Source organism: Martes martes, assembly GCF_963455335.1.
Source record: "Martes martes genome assembly, chromosome: 15".
Taxonomy (NCBI): Eukaryota; Metazoa; Chordata; class Mammalia; order Carnivora; family Mustelidae; genus Martes; species Martes martes.
This window is the reverse complement of record NC_137903.1, coordinates 36774318-36796222: the sequence shown is the minus strand read 5'-3', so window position 1 is coordinate 36796222 and position 21905 is coordinate 36774318. Positions and strand designations below refer to the sequence as shown.

Below are 21905 nucleotides of genomic sequence, written 5' to 3'. Positions count from 1 at the left end.
ATAATTTGGGCTGCAATGAGAAGGTTGAAAATATGGCATTAGAGAGGGATGGGAAAAGTCGTAGTCCTGACATGAAGGGACAGATAGGATCAAACAAGAGAAGGGACCTTTGTTACTATGAGAGAGAGGCATTCAGGCAGACTTTATTCAGTAAATGTTCCTTAGTATCATTTCTATTAATAGATCTGTAAGGGGCACCTGGGTGGCTCAGTAGGTTAAAGCCTCTCTCTTCAGCTCAGGTCATGATCCCAGGGTCCTAGGATTGAGCCCCACATTGGGCTCTCTGCTCAGCAGGGAGGCTGCTTCCCCCTCTCCCTCTCTGCCTGCCTCTCTGCCTACTTGTGATCTCTGTCAAATAAAATCTTTAAAAAAATAAATCTGTAAGATTTTTATAAGTCTGATCGTATCAAATATTGGTAAGGAGGTGGACAAGGAGTACTATGTAAAGTGCTGGGAGATGTACAATGTACAAGATGTACAATGTAACTCAGTCTCTGACTTCAAAGTGTATAGCCTACTGGGCAAAATACAGTAATTTTAATGTTCTAAGTATAAACATGCTCAGATGAAAAGGGTAGTAAAGTAGCACAGAGGTCAGGGAGAAGGGCTGGAATTTAAGGGACTTCCTGCTTGATATTTTCTCTGTGAGATTATCAGGCAAGTTTTTGCAGGGGAGTGGAGAGATGGTAGGTGATGTGTAGAAAGGGATGCAAGTTCAGAACACCTGCTCAAATAATGAATAAAACAATAGTATCTTTTACTCAAGATTCATTATGTACTAGGTACTCTAAGAAGTGCTTCTGTATATATTACCTCTTTGATTCCCAAATAATCCTATTATTTTCATTTTACCAAGGGAAAACCCTGAGGCTCAGAAGTTAAACACTGAGAGACGTAAGGACTACGCTAAGATCTGAAGCCATTTTATCTAAGTAGCAACAATTTACATGATTATGCCATTTTTCTCCTGTTGTGCCTCTCAGACCAAGAATAACAACATTGTGGGTTCATAGGGTTAGGGGTTAGGGAAGGTATAGCAGAGGATAGGGAAATGGGGACTTAATACTAGGGATGTAAGAGAGATATGGGGAAGACAGCAATTTAAGTAGTTGATCACTAGGTCTATGGCTCAGAGAAACAAGGCGGACTTGGGAAAAAATGAAGGAATCAAGTAATTTGGGAGTATTTAGCAGTAGTAGAAAAATTAGTAAAATAACAAATTGAGGTAAGAATAGGATCTTTAAAATGTCACTTAATAAAAGAATTTAAGATGATGACAAGGACCAGGATGGGCCAATGGCATTGAGGAATGGTGGTCATTAAATAGGATGAAGGTACCTTCTGTCTCCCAATTTCGATCTTCACTATGTCACAGATGTCTATACCTCACAAGACTTTACCCTTCAATATTTAATCTATTTTTCACAATTATGTAAATCCCTGCCTATATAAATGAGTCAGTATATCAATTTAGCCTTTTCCTAGTGATTTTTTTTTGAAAGATTTTATTTATTTATTTGACAGAGATCACAAGTAGGCAGAGAAGCAGGCTCTCCTTAGAGCAGAGAGCCCGATGTGGGGCTCGATCCTAGGACCCTGGGATCATGACCTGAGCAGAAGGCAGGGGATTTAACCCACTGAGCCACCCAGGCGCCCTTTTCCTAGTGATTGTAAATCATCATCATCATCATCATTTAGAGGAACAGGAGTGCTTTCCTAGTTGGGGATTCTTGCATCTCTTCCTTCGTGTCTACTTTCACTGCTGTCAGTATACCACTACTACAGATCATCCCCAACTTATAATGGTTCTGGTTACAATTTTTCAACTTTCTGATGGTGTGAAAGTCACAGGCACTCAACAGAAACTGTACTCTGAATTTTCTTCTTATTCCAAGCTAGCAATATGCAGTAAAATGCTCTTTCATAATGCTAGGCGGTGGCAGTGAGCTGCAGCTCCCAGTCAGCTAAGTGGACACGAAAACAATCGATACACTGACAACCACTGTGTATATTTACAACCATTCTGTGTTTCACTTTCAGTACAGTATTCAACTATATGAAATAGTCAACACTTTTTTTTTTTAAAAGATTTTATTTATTTATTTGACAGGCAGAGATCACAAGTAGGCAGAGAGGCAGGCAGAGAGGGAGGAGGAAGCAGGCTCCCTGTTGAGCAGAGAGCCCTATGAGGGGCTCGATCCCAGGACCCTGGGATCATGACCTGAGCTGAAGGCAGAGGCTTTAACCCACTGAGTCACCCAGGCACCCCTCAACACTTTATTTTAAAGCAGGCTCTGTATTAGATCATTTTACCCAACTATAGGCTAATGAATGTTGTGAGCATGTTTAAGGTAGGCTAGGCTAAGTGATGATGTTTGCTAGATTAGGTATATTAAATACATTTCTGACTTACAATATTTTCACTTTATGATGAGTTTACTGGGATGTAACCTCATCATAAGTTGAGGGAGACCTAATTTCTAATTTCTAATTTGCTATAATATGGACGAAAACAAGTGTTTTTAAGAAAAATTGGGTAACAAAACCAGAAAGCTTAATTTTATACTCTATTATACTCATACTATACCATCTGAGGGTGGTTTTATTTCTTTTCTATGGATTAAGGACTAGCGATTGTGACAGGGCTTTTAGACTTCTGAGTGGATGAGATAACCCAATAATTATTTAAACTACTGGCTAACTAGTAGTTCTAGATATTTTTACAAAACCCTCTAACATCGAAATTTACTACTTCCTACATTATGATATAAAAATGTTTTTCTTAACATGAAGGATAGTTCATTCTTCTTTGCATGGATTTGTAAAACAATTACAAGCACTCTAATGATCACCATTACCTCTTTCTTGGCTTCTTTTTTTGGATCGTAATCACTATCATTTCCATCCACTGGGTGTGTTTCTTCCACATCATCATCGCTGAGAAGAAACAAAGATTAGTAAACTTAATTCCCTTTTTATTCTATTCTGGGGGTTTATCAAATTGCAATATACCTTGCTAATAATTTCACTAGACATTTTCCAAAAAAATAAGAGTGTCCTTGGAAGATTACCTTCTATAATTTAGACTGCTGTAGTGTTTAGAAACATTTATCTTTTGGGGTATATAGAATCATGTTAGCAAACATGTATACCTAAAAAACAGAGACCCAATAGGATAGATATTTAGAAAGAATACTATTTGGGAAAGAGAACACATATATTAATTTGATATAGTACTGATTATTTCATCTCTCCAGTTGGAGGATAAAGATAAACACCAGTAAGCAGAATGGTTTTATACCACCAGAAACATACAGCTACAATAATGCTGACTTCAGTTAGTCAGGTAATTGTGCTCAGGCAATTATGGAAAGAGCATGTTCTAGAGAGTGTGTTTCTTAATGTATTCTAAATATATGTACTGAATATATCAGTACTAAAAGGAAGCACTTGCAAGTAGAGTTAAACACAGCTCACATACAACACAGTTGTAGTGTCTGCTGGCTACAATTAACAGTTAAAGAAAAGGCCTTACTGTTAAGATTTCTGATAACTCTTCCTGCCAGAGACGAAACATCTTGAATGAAAGGTTAAGAAGTATTTACAATGTGTTGTGATAATTCTTCTGCCTTAGGAAGTATAAACAATTCAGTAAGTGTCCTAACAATGTAACTATATAAAGGCATCCAACCTACCTGTCACCCTGATTATGTCTATTGGCTAGTTTACGAGCCTGGCGATCCATCAAGCTTGTCCTGGATCGAGTTTTTTTCCAGGAATAGTAATATTTTACAAGGCTAGCAATTGTCTTATCTGGAAGCTTGGAAAAAAAAGTCATGTTATTATCAGCAAGTTTAATTCATAAATTCTGATTAACAGAATGAATAATATTTCTGATACTATTCTTTGATACTTAAAGGCATAGATGAAAAATATTTTCATGGGTATATTTATGAATTATAGAACTAAAAGTACTGTTATAGTCATAGTAACCCATCACACCTATGTCATCGACATTTCTGAATATTCCTATTTGTTCCAAGAAGAAAGGGGAGAAAAGAGTATCACAAACATGGTAAACAATGCACCCAGATGTCCCCAGCATGTTAGCTGTCAGTATTTGTTTTTCTTAAAGATTTACTCTTCTCTTCCCACCTCTGTAAGTTGAAATTTTAAAACTAATACATAATTAACATACCTCAAAATTTACCAATTTAAAATGTACAATTCAGTGGTTTCTAGCATATTCACTAAGTTATGCAAACATCACTATGTAATTCCAGACATTTTCGTAAGTTCAAAAAGAAACATTAGTAGTCATCCTCTGGTCTTCCCTTACCCCAGTCTCTGGCAACAAGTAATCTACTTTCTATTTCTATGGATTTGTCTATTCTGGAAATTTCATATAAATGGGCTCATATACTATATGACCTTTTATGCCTGGCTTCTGTCACTTAGCATCATGTTTTCAAGAAAAGCCATTCAATTTTCGACAATGAATTTTTTAAATTACTGTCTTAACTCTAGGTTTTAAAATGATAAATAATAAAATCAGACTGTAGCTACCAAATAAAGTCTCTGGGTATTAAAATGACTAATCATCATGCACTGATTTGTCATACTGGCAAACAAGGACACATATGCCCAATCAAAATGGCTCTCTTCAATATTTAGATATATTTGCAAACATTATCTAATTTTCATCCATTCAGGTTAAGAGATTCTAATGCAGCAACTTCTCAGGTTTATATTCTTTTGACACAATACTAAAAATTTAAAAAGTAGAAAGAAAGAGTTTTTCTCCTTAAAAACAATAGTGCCTGTATAATATTGAAATACAGAATTTTTTAAAATTGATTTTCATATCCAAAAGAATATATTAGAAAACCCTAATGTTAAAAAATGAAAACATTTAAAATAAAAATGAAATTGTGATTTTTTTCCTAGAACCACATTTAATACACATATTTAAATCATAACAAAAAATTATGATGAAATAGTACATAACTGCCATGCAGTTGAGTGCTTATCAAAAATAGGGTATATACAAATATATAGGTATCTGAATTATCAAATACTTTTAAACATTAAAATTAGGCTGAAAACTTTTTTGTTTTTAAGAATTGGAAAGTGTTTAATAACAGCAAATCTTTCAGGCACAAATTACAGTGAAACTAAAATTACCATACCATTTGCTGAATCCTGTGAAAGCTCTTCCCATGAAAACTAAAGGCTTGTTCAAACAGGACTTTATCTTCCACTGTCCACTCATCCGGAAAGGGAGTGAAATTAGGGAGATCAGCAAGGGACTTCTCAATGTTATGTTTATGCCAGAACAACATGCCAAGAGCCTTTGAAGAAAAATCATTCCCCTTTGGTTTTAATGGACTTATGTTCCATCACACTTAAGAGAGTTAAACACAAATTAGGTTAAAATCTTAAGCCCAATGACTTCAACTGAAGATACACTCACAATTTAGAGCTTTTAATCAGGAATGCCCAGGTAGACCTCATTTATTTATCTCTTTTAAATCAGGGCCTCAGAACAGTAAATGTTCTTACATACCACATTTGCTGCATAATCTAGGAAAAACAGTGAACTGAGGAGAGTGACTATAATTACTAAAGCAGGTTTGTAGACTCGTATTACAACTGACCTACATTTACTCATTAGTCAATGTGTAGAGAAAACATGCTGAAAGGAAAAATATCCAGTAAATATTTGAAGAAAACTAGCAATCATAATATCAAACTAGAAGTGCTCAGTTGAAACGTAGTAGAGAAACATTTGTTTTAATCTTTTAGAAGTACCATGGGCTGAACAGTTCCAAGGAGTACCTCAATGCAATCTTAATATTTACCACATATATGTCTTAAAGTTCTTTATTATCATAATGCATAGAATCATTATGAGGCATACTGATAACTTCAATGACTTTATTACCAAATCATAGTAAAGCCCAAAATGGGTAATTTCTAGGGGCGCCTTGGTGGCTCAGTGGGTTGAGCCTCTGCCTTCAGCTCGGGTCATGATCCCAGGGTTCTGGGATCGAGTCCCACTTCGGGCTCTCTGCTCAGCGGGGAGCCTGCTTCCTCTTCTCTCTCTCTGCCTGCCTCTCTGCCTACTTGTGATCTCTCTCTCGGTGAAATAAATAAAATAAAATCTTAAAAAAAAAATGGGTAATTTCTAACCTTCCATAACCTTCCCTTCTATTGTTAAGCTGCAGGTCTTTATCTTTCCTATAAGTTACCAAGTAGCAAATTTCATTTTTACGAAGAAATTTAGCAACTTTTCAAATAATGCATTTTAAAATTAATTTCTGTACTTCAGTAACACTCCTTTAAAATGAACATGAAAATAAACATATGTGCAGTCACATTTTAAAGGATTAACATCTCAAATATTAAACAGAAAGCCAAAAATTAAAAACAAAATAACCAAAGGCTTCAAAATTCACAAAAAAATTAACTATGTTTAGAAAAACATCTCAATTTCTAGAAATGACTTTGTATTATTTAGCCATGGTAATGACTGTAAAATTAGCTCTTAATAGTGCAGATTACAGGTAATTCATTTATTTTATTATTACTTCTGATAAAGGCTGATCTATAATTAGTTGAAAACAGATTTAAGAATCTCTATTTCATTTTTATTTTTTCATGTTCTTCATTCCCTCACTACAAGGGATAATGAACCATATGCCCCATATAGATCTTTTAAAATTATCTAATAAAAAAAAAGCCCCCCCAAGTAAATTAAAGAATTAAAAACTAAATTTGGGAAAAGCCCTTCATAAATTATTTCATTCAAAATTGAGAAGTCTTAAATACTAAATAAAAAGTTTAACTTATAGGTCTTTCAGATTAAAAGATGAGAGAGAACTGGGGTGCCTGGGTGGCTCAGTGGGTTAAGCCTCTGCCTTCGGCTCAGGTCATGGTCTATGGATTCCGGGATGGAGTCCCGCATTGGGCTCTGCTCAGCAGGGAGCCTGCTTCCCTCTCTCCCTCTGCCTGCCTCTCTGCCTACTTGTGATCTCTCTCTCTTTCTCTGTCAAATAAATAAATAAAATCTTAAAAAAAAAAAAATCCCTTTTTGGTTAGCATTTGCCAGAATAATCTAAAGGCTTTGAGATACTTTTAGAACCCAAAGCAGACTAAGAAACAGAAGTATTGAGAGAAAAATATTCAAGCCCTTGAGATGAGCAATGTTTATAATAAAAGCAAAATCCCTAAGTTTAAAAGGTCATACTTTACTAGACTTCTTATGGTATCTATAAAATTGGTGGAACTGCAATTTCTTAGGATAGAACCAACCAGATGTTCTTTGGATTTGTTAAGTACTGAGGCAAGCTTTAATACTAAAATGTTTCTCTACATACCTGTTCCACATTGTAGCCATGTTTCTCCTTTGCAATTGCAATATATTCATCCACTGCAATGAAACAATGTCATATAACTATATTTACTTCAGGTGCTCAGGTCTTTTTTTTTTTTTTTTAAACATAGCAAAATTAAAATATTATATTCCAGGGCTTTTCCAGGGAAAAGTCATTTTCCATGAATGGTACAAAAAAAGACTTCTACTTCTATAAACAGGATCAGAGGCTTCCTTGATTTAAAATTTTACTTAGTATGATTTATTTCTAAGATTATATAGCACATACTTATTAAATTCAACGCCATTTAACTGTTTTTGTATACAAAAAAGAACAATCTGGACATAGTCAATAGAACCTAACTACAGTGCAGAATATTAGATAATTTCTTCATTTTTCTGTTACAGTCTTTATTTGAAGAGACTTAGCTGCTTCAGATCCCATCTCAAAGTAAGAGTTGGCCCAAAGCTAGACGTAATAATGACATGTTCAAGTATGCTTCGGTAACCCTAAATTTTCTTCAGCTCTTCTTGCAAGCTATACAGAAGGTGTCTGAATATTCCATTTTCATTCAACATCCATATGTAATCAAGCCAAAAAAATTACTTAGATAAGCACAGCTTCAATGATGAGGTACTAACTATTTTAAGGCCTCACTTCTGAGAAGTCTGCCATTTCAGTCAGCAGGACTGTTTTATGTGAAATCCATATAGTCACTCCTGTTTGATCCTTTTTTAAAGTTTATATATAAAGTGCATATATATATATATATATAAATAAAGCATATATATATAAAGTGCATATATATATAAAGCATATATATATAAAGTGCATATACATATATTTATATATAAAGTGCATATATATGTGTATATATATGTGTATATATATGCACTTTATATATAAATATATATATACACACACACACACACACACACAAAGATAGATAGATAGATACATAGATGGCATATTTGGAGAAGCAGAGGTTAAGAATTCTGATCCCAGAACAGCTAGTCTACCAGGGCTTGATTCTCAGCCTTGTTGCTAGTTTTTTGACTATAGGCAATTAACTCTTCTTTTCTGTACCTTACTTTTCTCACTCTAAAACAGTACCTTCTTCCTAGGATTAAATGAGATAATACATATCAACTGTTTAGAATAACCCATGGTAGGTTTTAGGTACTTTATATGAGTTTGCTATTACCATTAGTCACTGTTAATATAATTTAATATATAAAAATGATATTATAACAATAATGCTGTTAGAATAGTAACTATTTTCGATGGATGCTATTATAGTTCCCTAAGACTGTAAACTTTTGCAGAAAATCCAAATATTGTATTTTGTTTAGAACTTAAATACATAGCACATAAACATAAGATAGGCCTAAATATATACTGTTTAACAAAAATGTCCTACAGTCCTATAAGTAGAAGGCTAAACAATACCAGTCAATCTATGGTTTCCAACCTTGGCTGTGCATTAGAATCATTGGGGGAGCTTTTAAAAAGTAAGCTCAGGAGCACCCACCTGGATCGGTTGGAAGAGAATGCAACTCTTGATCTTGGAGTCATGAGTTCAAGCCCCATGTGGGGTACAGAGATTACTAAAAAATAAAGTCTTTAAAAATAAATAAATGGGGGCACCTGGGTGGCTCAGTGGGTTAAGTCGCTGCCTTCGGCTCAGGTCATGATCTCAGGGTCCTGGGATCGAGTCCCGCATCAGGCTCTCTGCTCAGCAGGCAGCCTGCTTCCCTCTCCCTCTCTCTGCCTGCCTCTCTGCCTACTTGTGATCTCTCTCTGTCAAATAAATAAATAAAATCTTTTAAAAATAAATAAATAACTAAATAAATAAAATTAAAAAATTAAAAGTCCAGACTCCAACCCTTAAGATTCTGATTTAATTGGTTTGAGATAGAGACTAGACATCAGCACTATCTTTTAAAAGTTCCTCCACGTGATTCCAGTGCACAGCCAGAGCTGAACCCGCTGCCCGATATCTTTGGTCTAGAATATTCTACATGGGCACCACACAATCAAGATATGCTGGCTTCCTAAATTTTGTTTTCTACCTTGTTAAGAAAACAGTGGTAGGACAGCAGAAGTCAGTGATACCCTGATGCTTAGTTTATGAATGAAAACCTTTGCTATGTAACAAGAACTGAACCAGAGAAACCTGATAATCTCCCTCAGGTTTCTCAGTATACAGTCCCAGGCCAAATGTACAATTTTGTGTTTTCTGTTAAGAATGCCTCAAGGGTATGTAATTCCTAGATTACCAGCTAGACCTCTTGCTGGTATTCCCAAACTGTCAAAAGGAAGAATTATCAGGTAGGCAGCATAATACTCAATTTTCAATTTTTAGTTCTCTTATTGCATCAAGAAGTATTCTTAGCTTACTATTCACATGACATATAGAACATCATTAATTTTCATAGGACTAAATAAACCATTACGGGACATTTCTAAGATTTCATAAATATTTTTATAAGACAAGGTTATTTTATAGCTGCAAGAATAGCTGTGCAGTGGTTTTCTGTTTGTCTAATTAACAAATTCAAAGATAACTGAATGGAGGGATGGGGAACTTAGTTTTGTTACCTGCATGTTTCCTATATCTGATGTGCCGCAAAGGATCAGGTCCGCTACATCACATTGAAGTCTAAAGCCACACCATGATTCAAGAAGTGCATGGTCAATGATCCAGAAGGTCTCCGTCCAGAAATGGAGAGCTCAAAGATGACCTGATTGATGGCTGCTGAAGTCAGTTCTTTCCCCTTTCCTCTTTAAAATGGTAATGATACTGGGCTCTCTGAAGTTTGAAGGCATTTCTTTACAGCTCCATATACTGAGGAAAAGCCTGTGCAGATGTCTACATAGTAACTCCCTCCCCTGCTTGAGGATTTAAGCAGCAATGCCATCAGATTCTAGGTATTTTCAGTCTTCCTGGGCCTGACACAAATTGGAATGATCAACCCACTATCTTTCAAAAGGAAAAACATTCGGGACGCCTGGGTGGCTCAGTTGGTTAAGCGGCTGCCTTCGGCTCAGGTCATGATCCCAGCGTCCTGGGATCGAGTCCCACATCGGGCTCCTTGCTCGGCAGGGAGCCTGCTTCTCCCTCTGCCTCTGCCTGCCTCTCTGTCTGCCTGTGCTCACTCTCTCTGACAAATAAACAAATAAAATCTTAAAAAAAAAAAAAAAAACTGTTAAAAAAAAAAAAAGGAAAAACATTCTATTATAACAACCTCGATCAAAAAAACAAAACAAAGACAAACCGTGTTCTTATGAGAATCTAAGCAATCCAAAACAAATATAAGTTGCATTTTGAATTGGTTGATAGAATCCTATTGACATAAACATTCAATTTCAGAAAACTTACATTTAGCATCTGGGATACTGTGATATGGAGACCACACAAGCATTCCTCCATTGTCTTTATCTGTGTACTTTGTAGCACCTAGGGAAAAAATCCATTACTTTAAATATGATGGATTTTATGTACATTTAAAATTAAGTATAAACAAAGTAAATTTTTTTCTATTTTAGTACAGTACCTGCAAGAGGACAAAGGAACCAAGTACAAGGATACAAAGAAAAACAGATTTTACATTAAATATACTATTTCACTTATGGAATTGAAGAAAATTTCACAAAGACTGAAGTTAACCCCATTTAAATTAAAAAGAAAGACTTTCTTAAGTACACTATATAGCCCTATTTCTTTTTTTTTTTAAAGATTTTATTTATTTATTTGACAGACATAGATCACAAGTAGGCAGAGAGAGGGGGGAAGCAGGCTCCCTGCTGAGCAGAGACTGATGCAGGGCTCGATCCCAGGACCCTGAGATCATGACCTGAGCCGAAGGCAGAGGCCTAACCCACTGAGCCACCCAGGTGCCCCATATATAGCCCTATTTCTTGACAGATAATACATTTGATTTAACCTTCTAAACATTATTTGCAAGTCATTAAAAATTCTGACTTTTAAAACTAGAGAATACCTCTGGTGGTAAGTTATTTCTGTTTTGCCCCATATCTAAATGGGTCAAGACTACCATCATTCAAAAATACTTATATCTGCTTTTTATGTTTTTTCTTTAATCTTATTCCTTGTGAGTCTGCCAACTGTTCCTTTTGAGCGTTAATTTCATTTATTACAGTTTATATTTATAAAATTATGTGCTCTGTATAAGAGGAAAACAAAGTCAAAAAATGTAAAAGTTAATAATGCTGTTTCTCCTTGAAATAATCAAAGTCCACCTCAAACGTAGAAGCATAACATTACTATTGCTTATTTCTAACCTATTATAATCTAAAAAGTCAGAAAAATCAAGCTCTATTAATGTTACATCAAGGATAGAGACTGAATGAAAGCCCGACACAGCTGTCCCAGTGCCAAATACATGCCTGTGGGTTCTGTCTTTTAATTACTCGGTGGTCTTTTTCTGGATTCCTTCTAATTCCTAGGTGCATTCAAGTTAATTAAAACTATCAAGAAATGAAGCATTGTTGCTACCTACTTAAAGACTTGTCTATGAATATATCATAATTGACTTTTGTGAGGTATTGATAGCTACCACCAACAAATGGCAAAAATTCCGAAATTATTCATTATTCATAAAACATTAACAGAATTTTGAGGTTAAACTATAATCATTCATAAAGTTATAAGATATTTGGAATAAAGAACACTCACCTCCAAGGATAAAGGAACTAAGGGTATAATCTCAGGAATAATCTAATATAGTTCAGCAGTTTTTAACTTTTGGAGAATCACTACACATCACTATTGCATATTCAATCAACAAATTATAGAAAATTATAATTATATACTGTTAGTGAAAATATGAAGCTAAAATTGTTTAAAAATTGTATATGTTTTACTCTAAAAAAAATTTAGAATGGAAAAAAGAGAAATGAGAGAACAGTACCAAAGGATTACAAAAATCATATTTATAAAATGAATCTAAAAGGAAAACCTACTGCACTTTGTCATATCTTTAATAAAGAGGACAAAAATCTAAGAATTTAAGAAAATGCAAAGTAGAAGTACATTATCTAAAATTTATATTCAATGAAAACAAATTTCAAGTTTTTTAAAAACTTCAAAAATAAGATCTATATTAAATTTCTAACCACATAAAATATAAACACAAAAGCAAAACTGGCAGTCACTCAGTGGAAATAAAACAGACAAATCCAAGTTGGTCAGAAGTCTTAATCTACTGCTATTTCTAGTGAGTATTCTAAACTTCAATTCTTCAGCATGGACTTTTTCTTTTTTACAATGGATTATAACAATAAGATAATTTAAATCCTACTTAATAAGAAGTGCAACAAAGAAAGGTTTTCATTAAGTCTCAAGTCTTAACGGCGTTGTCATGCTTAATATTTAAACATATTTCTTGCATCTGCTTCTTGCATTACAGAAAATCTTAATTAAAATACCTTCATGAAATCTCTCTTCTTACACAGATATCAACTATTTTTTGTATTTTTTCCCCAGAAGAAAAACAGCTAGGTTTCCCCCAAAATTCTTAGGACTACAATTAAGGGCCTGATCTGACAAAAACTGACATCTAAGCCATGGGGACTAACAGCTCTTCTAACATAGGAGTAGGGAATGCTAATAGGGAGAGTAATTGTGTCTGGTAGCAGAGAATGACTAATTAGGCTTTTCACAGTGATTTTATTTATTTGATTTTATTTATTTGATTATAGTGATTTTATTTATTTGAAAGGGAGAGAGAGCATGAGTGGGAGATGGGGAGAGGGATAAGCAGACTCTCCCCTGGGCAGGGAGCCCCAAGCAGGGCTCAATCCCAGCACCCTGCATCATGACCTGAACTGAAGGCAGACACTTAACTGACTGAGCCACCCAGGCATCCCCACATTGTTCTTTTCCTAACCTTGAACTAAACTCCACCATTTTCAATCATGTATGTGTCAGCTAGGCCCAAGAAATGACTGATGTTCACAGGAAATGAGATATTTTAATATAATGGTTAAGAGCGTAACCATTACAGAGCCAGACTCTAATTCGAATCCAAGCTCTGACATTTCCAAGCTTTGTCATCTTAGGAAAATTTACCCATGTTGTCCATGCCTTAGTGTAATTCTTTAAAAACACTGATGAGGGGTGCCGGGATAGCTCAGTCTAACGGTTAAGCAGCTGACCATGGATTTCAGCTCAGGTCAGGATCTCAGAGTCCTGGGATCCAGGCCCCACACCGAGTCCCCATGCCAGGCTTCCTACTCAGTGGGGGGTCTGCTTGAGGATTTGTCTCTTCCTCTCTCCCTGGCTCCTCCCAGCCCCACCCCCGCTCGCTCGCATGCTCTCTCCCTAAAATAAATAAATCTCAAAAAAAAAAAAAATAGGGAAGATGAGAGTACCTACTTCACAGAATTATTAAAAAATTAAATGAATGTATGCAAAGTACCTGGCATACAGTAAGCATTACCTAAACATTATCATTACTAATATATGCTCACTGAAAGTCCTTTCTTGTTCCATTCGATCTCTACTCTGAAAACACTTCTTGTCACCTTATCAAGTAACACAAACGAATAAAACCTCATGGGGCTCTAACATAAACAGATAATGCCTTCTCTCACCAATCCCTTGAAAATGAGACTGGATAGTTGAAATGACCTTTCTCTTTTTTTTTCCTAAAAACTCAGACCTGACTTCTCTCCTATAAAAGGAGAAAGTAACTTGTATTATTTTATTATTAATATATAATGTATTATTTGTTTCAGGGGTACAGGTCTGTAACTCATCAGTCTTACACAATACACAGCACTCAGCACAACACATACACTGTACCCCTCAGGATGCTTTGCATACAATAATTTTATCCTTTCCATTGTAAAAGTTGAAGACAAATATCTCACGGACATAAAGTCAATATTTATTTTGCTTTTATGTGTAACAATATTTAATATTATATCTCAAACCTGTCTGATAACTCAGAAAGAATACTGAAGGGATGCCTGGGTGGCTCAGTCAGTTAAGCGTCTGTGTTCCGCTCGGGTCATGATTGAGTCCTGGGATCGAGTCCCACCCACATCAGGCTCCTTGCTCAGCAGAGAGCCTACTTCTTCCTCTGCCTGCCACTCCCCCTGCTTGTGTGTGTGTGTGTGTGTGTGTGCTCTCTCTCTGACAAATAAATAAATCTTTAAAAAAAAAAAAAAGAATACTGAAAATCAAGCTTGCCTCACCAACGAAATAATCCAACCTTAGAAGTATCTTATCTTCCAAATAGATGAAAAAAAAACAAACAAACCCCAAAGCCTAGATAGCAAGCTACCATCATTTTAAAAGACTATATATTAGCATGACAGTTCTAAAAACAAAATTATTAAACAATTTTTAAAAGTATGAAATGAAACACTTAAAAGTTTATAATCATTTTGAAATCTTTTAGATACCTTAACTGCAATTGGTAAAGTACATTTATGAGACCAATTGGGGAAAACCAACAACTAAGAAACAAAAATATAATTTTGAGGGGCGCCTGAGTGGCTCAGTGGATTAAAGCCTCTGTCTTTGGCCTAGGTCATGATCCCAGGGTCTTGGGATAAAGCCCCACTTCGGGCTCTCTGCTCAGCAGGGAGCCTGCATCCTCGTCTCTCTCTGCCTGCCTCTCTGCCTACTTGTGATCTCTGTCTGTCAAATAAATAAATAAAATCTTAAAAAAAAATTTTTTTTGATGAGCTAGGATTTTTACATCAATAGCAAATTTCAAAATAAGTACAAAAATAAAAACCTAGGGCACCTGGGTGGCTCAGTCCATTAAGTGGCTGCTTTCAGCTCAGGTCATGATCTCAAGGTTCTGGGATCGAGTTCCGCATTGGGATCCCTGCTCTGCAGGGGAGTCTGCTTCTCCCCCCACGCCTCCTCCCACTTGTTCTCTCACATTCTCTCTCTCTCCCTCAAATAAATAAATAAAATCTTTTATAAAAAGAAATAAATAAATCTACTTCTTAGATTTAGGACATTTAAAATAAGGAGTTCTATGGAAATCATGGGACAAATATTCTATAGGAAAGAACTTAAGGGGTGCCTGGGTGGCTCAGTTGGTTAAGCAATTGCCTTCGCCACAGGTCCTGATCCTGAGTCCCAGGATCGAGTCCCACATCGGGCTCCCTGTTCAGCGGGGGAGTCTGCTTCTCCCTCTGATGTCTCCCCTCTCATGCTCTCTCTCTCTCTCTCCAATCAATAAACATTTAAAAAAAAAAAGAAAAGAAAGAACTTAAGTACTGAGAATATTAAGACACACCAAATATTTGTTAAAGTTCTCCAATTTATGAAGTGGGCTCTCACATATTTAATTTACTACCTTCAAATTGGGATAAATAATGACTTTCCAAGGGTTATATAAGTAAGTTTTGTGGGAATTAATTTTCAGAACTTTAGCTTCCCTGTGTGCTCTTCCCCAAGACAATCTGCCTGAGAACTCACCTGCAGTCTAAGCTAGCTGTTCATTCCACTTATGACCTCTTTCACAGATGCCCTTCCCTCACTTACTAAAAAAAAAAAAAAAAAAAAAAAAAAAAAAAAAGGCAGCTCTTTTACCCCATCCCACATCTGAGAAGAGTACATCACCTAACATTTTAAGACCTCTACAGTGCCAAACGAAGGGTGTCAGCAAGGCTCTCCTTTACTAAAGGCATCATAGCTATTACAATTTCAATCAATTATACATTAAGTGTAGTAACTCAAACCAGAAGAGACTTAACACTTAGAACCTTATGTTCACAAGAATACATATTACAATGGTAGAGAAATTGGATAGTTGATCAATAAAGCACTTTCAAGCACAAAAATATAAAATTCCATGGGGTAAAATCCATGGCAATGAATTCTAAGATAAAAAGGAAAAATGTAAACTTTCAGACTATTCACCTCTCCATACTTCTTATAAAATAGATACTATCATATTACTGTAGTATTTATATTTAACTGGATGCATTTAAAACAAGGACATAATGGCTTTATTTCAAAGTCCTAGTATTTTCAATACACTGGAGATTATGTTTTTCAACTATTTTAACATAGCAACAAGTGATGTCAAAAATACATGAGAAAATTTTTTTGAAATTTCTTTTATGGGGGCGCCTGGGTGGCTCAGTCGTTAAGTGGCTGCGTTTGGCTCAGGTCATGATCCCATGGTCCTGGGATCGAGCCCCACATCAGACTCCCTGCTCCGCGGAGAGCCTGCTTCTCCCTCTCCCACTCCCCCTGCTTGTATTCCCTCTCTCGCTGTGTCGCTGTCAAATAAATAAATAAAATCTTAAAAAAAATTCTATTATGAATATATAAGCAAAACATTTTGAAGACCACTGCTTTATAGACATCAATTTTCACCTAATCTAATGACATGGTTAACATTATCTCCTTTCACAAATCACAAAATAAAGGCATAGATACTTCAGGCAGTTTGTCAAGGACACTATACCATATTACCTAAAAGGCATATGAAAAGAGGTAAGATTTAATCGCCACACAAAACTGCTCCTCCTTGATACACAAATAGGCAGGAGGCACTAAATAAAAGTTGGGAAGTGAAAAATCTAAAGGAAAAAAAAAGCACCTAAGAAAATAATCAAATCCAGGGATGCCTGGTGGCTCAGTCAATTAAGCATCTGCTTTTCTCAGGTCATAATACTAGGACTCTGGAATCAAGTCCCACAACAGGCTCCTTACTCAGAAAGGAGTCTGCTTCTCCCTCTGCCTGCCACTACCCTTGCTTACACTCTATATCTCTCTTTCTGACAAATAAATAAAATCTTTTTAAAAAAAGAAAAAGAAAGAAAATAATCAAATCCAGTCAGTAAATTTTTATAAAGACATTCTTAGCAATGGTGTTAATTAACATAAACTGTTCCTAAAATTATATTCAGTAATTCCAATTTAAATCACAATTCTTCTCATATTTTCTAAAATACTCATTTTAGTAAGTCATTCTGTTTGATTTCTATCACTATTAATTTCTTCAATAAAAATATCCTAAACACGCATACACACACAAATCCTCTTTAATTTTCCTATATTCTGATCATAATAATCTTGGTACCTAAGGAATTTTTCTTCCAAATAAGTTGGTTATGGCTGAATAATCTCCATGAATGTAGACTGAATGGTTTATGAGACTAAAGATGAAGGTATAGAAAAAGAAAAGGAGAGAGAGATACTGATCATTCCTCAAGCTCTATCATTAATAAATATCTCTTTTCCTTTTATCTTTTCCAAAGAAATATGTTTAATTTCTCACCAAAGTATACTGAATTGATAGAACTTCACCCAACAGCACAACACTTAGAATAAAACAGACGAATGGCACCGTATTGAAAGGCATAGGGGTTCAATATTTACTTTTTAAAAAAAGTGTCTAACAACTGATAATCTACATTTGCTTGACAAGATTTGCTTATAATGGCTATAGGAAAGCCTATCCAGGTTTAAGTGATAACTGGTTTTAGTTGTGTCCCTGGGTTCAGTATTCTTCTGCAGATTAAGGAGAAAATTTACAAATGAATTTCTAAAATGCGACATATATATATATATATATATATTTTTTTAAGATTTTATTTATTTATTTGACAGACAGAGATCACAAGCAGGCAGATAGAGAGAGAGGAGGAAGCAGGCTCCCGCCGAGCAGAGAGCCAGATGCGGGGCTCGATCCCAGGACCCTGAGATCATGACCTGAGCAGAAGGCAGAGGCTTTAACCCACTGAGCTACCCAGGTGCCCCAATGACATATATTCTTACCCTAATAGAAAGTGTCAATTATAATCTGTGTAAACAACTTGAAATGACTTTTAAAAATGTAATAATGCAGTGATTTTTTTCCCCACAAATATTCTGCTTAGGTTCAAAGTAATTAAAAAAATGATGATCAAGTAAACTGGATAATTCAAATAGTGGCCATGTGAAACTACCTGAAGTGTTCTGCACTTTTAATGAATTATTTTTCAAATTTTGAAATTTATTCTCTATCGTGAAATGAAAACAAAACAAAACAAAACAAAAAAAACCTTTACAGTGATCCAGACCAAGGCATCTATAAATTTGTTCCAGGAAGTCTGGTTTTTAACACAAGACCTCCTAATCAACTGTGTACAGTTATCTATGAAATATAAACCTATCTAATGGAGCAAAAAATAGATACATTTATTAACTTATGAAATAGTTCTGGTTGTTGAATTCTAATTTGTAAGTCAGTTTATCATTTCCCAGAAAAGCAAAGTACCAATGAATGCCCCAAGTCATAAAGATGTAAATGTATGCAGAATCGTTCTTAATTATCAAATTTGATCTTTACTGAATAACCGCCATATGCCAATCAGGTATTTCTGATAAGAATTCCATGAAGCATTTTTTATGTCCATTTTACAGCTAGGGAAACTAAGGATCAGAGAAGGTCACTAACTTGCTCAGAGCAGAAAAATAAAATACCTGGGAACTGAATTCAGTCTATTTTAAGCCAAAGCATGCTTTTTCCAAGTAACAGGTTAATACCTTGTAATGCCAAAATGTTATTCACCTACTAGCTACATCAATAAACAAAATTAGTTTCACAAACCATTTAAAATTATTTGAAGACCACCAGTACACACACTTGATAGCTTTTGAATAAAATATACTAACAGCTATGTCATTTGGAAGGCAACCCATACCCAGTGAGCACTCGAATCACTGGTTTTACCTATTGAAAAACAGACTGCACTAACAATCCTTTTAACACTCATTATTTTACCCTCCCCCTCAGGACAGAAGGAGATGTTACCTAAAACTCTTCTGCATTGTTGTAATGGGCAGGGGATGAATAATACCCATCCGTACCCTATAACGAAGTAAAGACGCTATCCCTCCCCTCTCCCACCAAAAAACACAAGTAAGCCCTATTAATATCTAATACAGAGTTCAAAAGCCCGACACAATGTTATTATGAGGGGACTGTGGGCAAGAAACTGACCAACTGTAAGGAAGAAAGGGTTTAAAAAAAAAAAAAAAAAAAAAAGCTCCTTCAAAGTCTATCCAAAGCCTGAACTGAAGAGGGTCTGGGGTGGGGAGAAGGAACACGCTCCACTCCGGGAGGCTCCAGCAAGGGCGCCTCCATATGCGGAACTCTCGCCCAATCCCCGTCCAGGCTGAAATCCCGTGACCGCCAGAGAGCCTGTTTGGAGAAAAGTAGACGGGGAGCCCGCAAGCTGGGTTAGCAGAGGACGCTGGAACCTGGCTGCTCGGGGAGAAAATGTCTCCTTGGCAGCTGCTGCCACTGTCCTGTGGTCTGACTGCCTAGGGCTGGCTGGAGGGCGAGGTGTGCCTCTGGCTTCTCCCCACCCCCTTTCCCCATCCTTTCTCTCCGCGGCTCCTACACTCCGCAGAGCTGTCGCGACCAAAGCTACACCACCTAGCTAAAAAGAAAGAAAAAAGAAAATCCTGTGTTCGAGCGGGTCGGCCAAGGTTCGCCCTCAGCTTCGGCCGATGACAGCAGCCCGGGCATCCGCCGCCCTTGCTGAGCGAGGCCCTCCGCTCTCCGGGGGCCGGCGGTGTGGCAACTGACATTTGCATGGTTCTTCCACAGGCAGCCTGCACACCCTCTCCTCCAGCCTCGGCCCAACAGCCGCTCCTTCCCCAGCCTCAGACCCTCGAATCCGCCAAGGGCCGCCTCCCTCTGCTCTCCCCCACCTCGCCCCAGGCTCATGGGGACAGAAAGGCGATGCCACCAGCGGGCAAGTGGCCTCTGAAGGAACCATGTTAACCTTGCAATGCACACATCTGCCCACACGCCCTGTGTCACAGCCCTGCCAAGCCTGACAGCCTCCCCGCCAGATGCCTGCCCATCCCCGCCCCGCATCCCCGCCCAACCGCACACCCTGACCCCTACCTCGGCAGCCCCTCTATCCCTTTCACACTAAACCATTACCAAAAAGAGGAGACAGGATTTTGCTTAAGCAAATATATCTACCTGGATCAAATTCAGGGATCCGAGCTTGGTATTCAGCTCCGACTCTCATCCCAACATCTGCAAAGCAATGCCAAAAAGAAAAAAGGGGGGGGGGAGAGAAAAAAAAAAGAAGAAGAAGAAGAAGAAGAAGAAAAAAGAAGAAAAAAAGAAAAAGGAAGAGACACTTAATAAAATATAAAATTTGCTGGAGGGAGGAAAGAAGCGGCGGGTGGATGGGAAGATATTAACTCCGGGCACTCCGGGAGATGGCAGCGGATGGGGGCGGGGAGCGGGGGGGGGGGCAGGGCGGAGGATTGGTCGAGGGGCGGAGGGACGGGGGTCGCGGGGGGTGCTACTGCACTGCACCGGGAGTTCGAGGCTACCGCAGCGCCCGGGCTCCGAGGGGAGGGAGGACGGGAGCGCGGCGAGGGGAGGGGGCTGGGGGAGGGGAGGAGGGAGGGGGGCAGGCGGGCTGGCGGGGAGGAGTTCGAGGCTACCACCGTGCTCGTCGTCGCTACTGCAGCCGCTCTCGGGCTCGGAGTAGTGCAGCCCGCCGTTGGTGGACGAGGCGCCGCCGCCGCCGCCGCCGCCGCCCGCCGGGCTCTTGGCGCTGCCGTTGGCCGATCGGTTCTTCCCCAGTAACTCGGGCCCTTTCTCCATCATGCCGGGCATGGTAGAAGAGGGGAGGGGGAAAGGTGAGGGGAAACGGTAGGCGTCAGGGTGAAGGGGGAGATGGCTTACGAGTGCGGGCGGGAGGGAGAGGAGGAGGAGGAGACGGCGGCGGCGGCGGCGGCGGCGGAGGCGGAGGAGGAGGAGGGTGTTAATATGGAGCCGCCATAACCACCCCGGTCCGGCAGTAGCGCAGTCGCCTCACAACAACCCGCCCCGGCCCCGCCTCTCTCCCCTCCTCCCTCCGCTCGCCCCGCGCAGTCCCGGGCGCCCCTGTCGACCGCGCCGCGCTCTACGCCGTCGCCGGTATCACTCCGCCCCGCAGGGAGGTTCCGGCCGCCGGGCGGGGAGGGGCAAGGGGGGGGCGGAGGGGAAGAGGGGGAGGGGCGGGGAAGCCCCACTCGCCGGCAGCCCTGGCTACCCCAACCGAGCTAATAAAATCGCCGCAGAGGCGCGGCCGCCTCTCCGGCTTCCTTCCTAGGGGGCGCTCTAGCGCGCGGGCGGAGGCGGACAAGAGGGCGTGGGACTCTTTGCCCTCTCTGGGCGGAAGGAACGCGCCCAGCCTGAGAAAGGGCCGGCGGTATCCGAGGCGCCGGAATCAGGCAACGGCCTCCCTCTCCCCGTGGGGGTTACGGGTCGGGACGGCCGGGAGGGTCTCGGCGGGAGCGCGGCCCTTTTGAGATCCTGTGGCGGTTTGCTGCTCGTTTTTGCGGCTCCTCCAACCGCGACGAGCTGGTGTTGCGCCCTTTCCCGCCGGGGAGTCGGACTGTGTGGCGGGGCGCCGTTCGAGTTCCAAGCCCAGAGTAGCAGTCGCGGTCTTGTTTATCTGGACGCTGCAGTTCTGGTGTCTGAATCCCAGATCTGGGGCCTGACTCCCGAGAGAGACTGAGGGTGCCGA

The 21905-nt window shown here is 38.7% G+C and overlaps 1 protein-coding gene across 9 annotated transcripts in view; it reads right to left on the bottom strand.

Annotated features, from left to right (window-relative positions):
• The window catches only part of RCOR3 (REST corepressor 3), a 54575-nt gene extending 33344 nt beyond the window's left edge, over window positions 1-21231 (bottom strand). For 4 of the 9 annotated variants that reach the window (XR_013967979.1, XM_080823951.1, XM_080823953.1 and 1 more), the window contains exons 1-7: window positions 20836-21080; window positions 20360-20416; window positions 10759-10836; window positions 7380-7432; window positions 5190-5351; window positions 3696-3820; window positions 2859-2937 (exon numbers count right to left, since the gene is read on the bottom strand). Coding sequence is in view for 7 of the 9 variants with exons in the window: in XM_080823951.1 (XP_080680077.1) it covers window positions 2859-2937; window positions 3696-3820; window positions 5190-5351; window positions 7380-7432; window positions 10759-10836; window positions 20360-20416; window positions 20836-21010 (729 nt within the window). In the remaining 2 variants the exon portion in view is untranslated. Of the gene's footprint in view, window positions 1-2858; window positions 2938-3695; window positions 3821-5189; window positions 5352-7379; window positions 7433-9977; window positions 10074-10758; window positions 10837-20359; window positions 20417-20835 lie in introns of those variants that run through there. The other 5 variants (XR_013967978.1, XM_080823952.1, XM_080823954.1 and 2 more) reach the window with 5 other exon arrangements.
• Window positions 21232-21905: the final 674 nt, after the last annotated feature.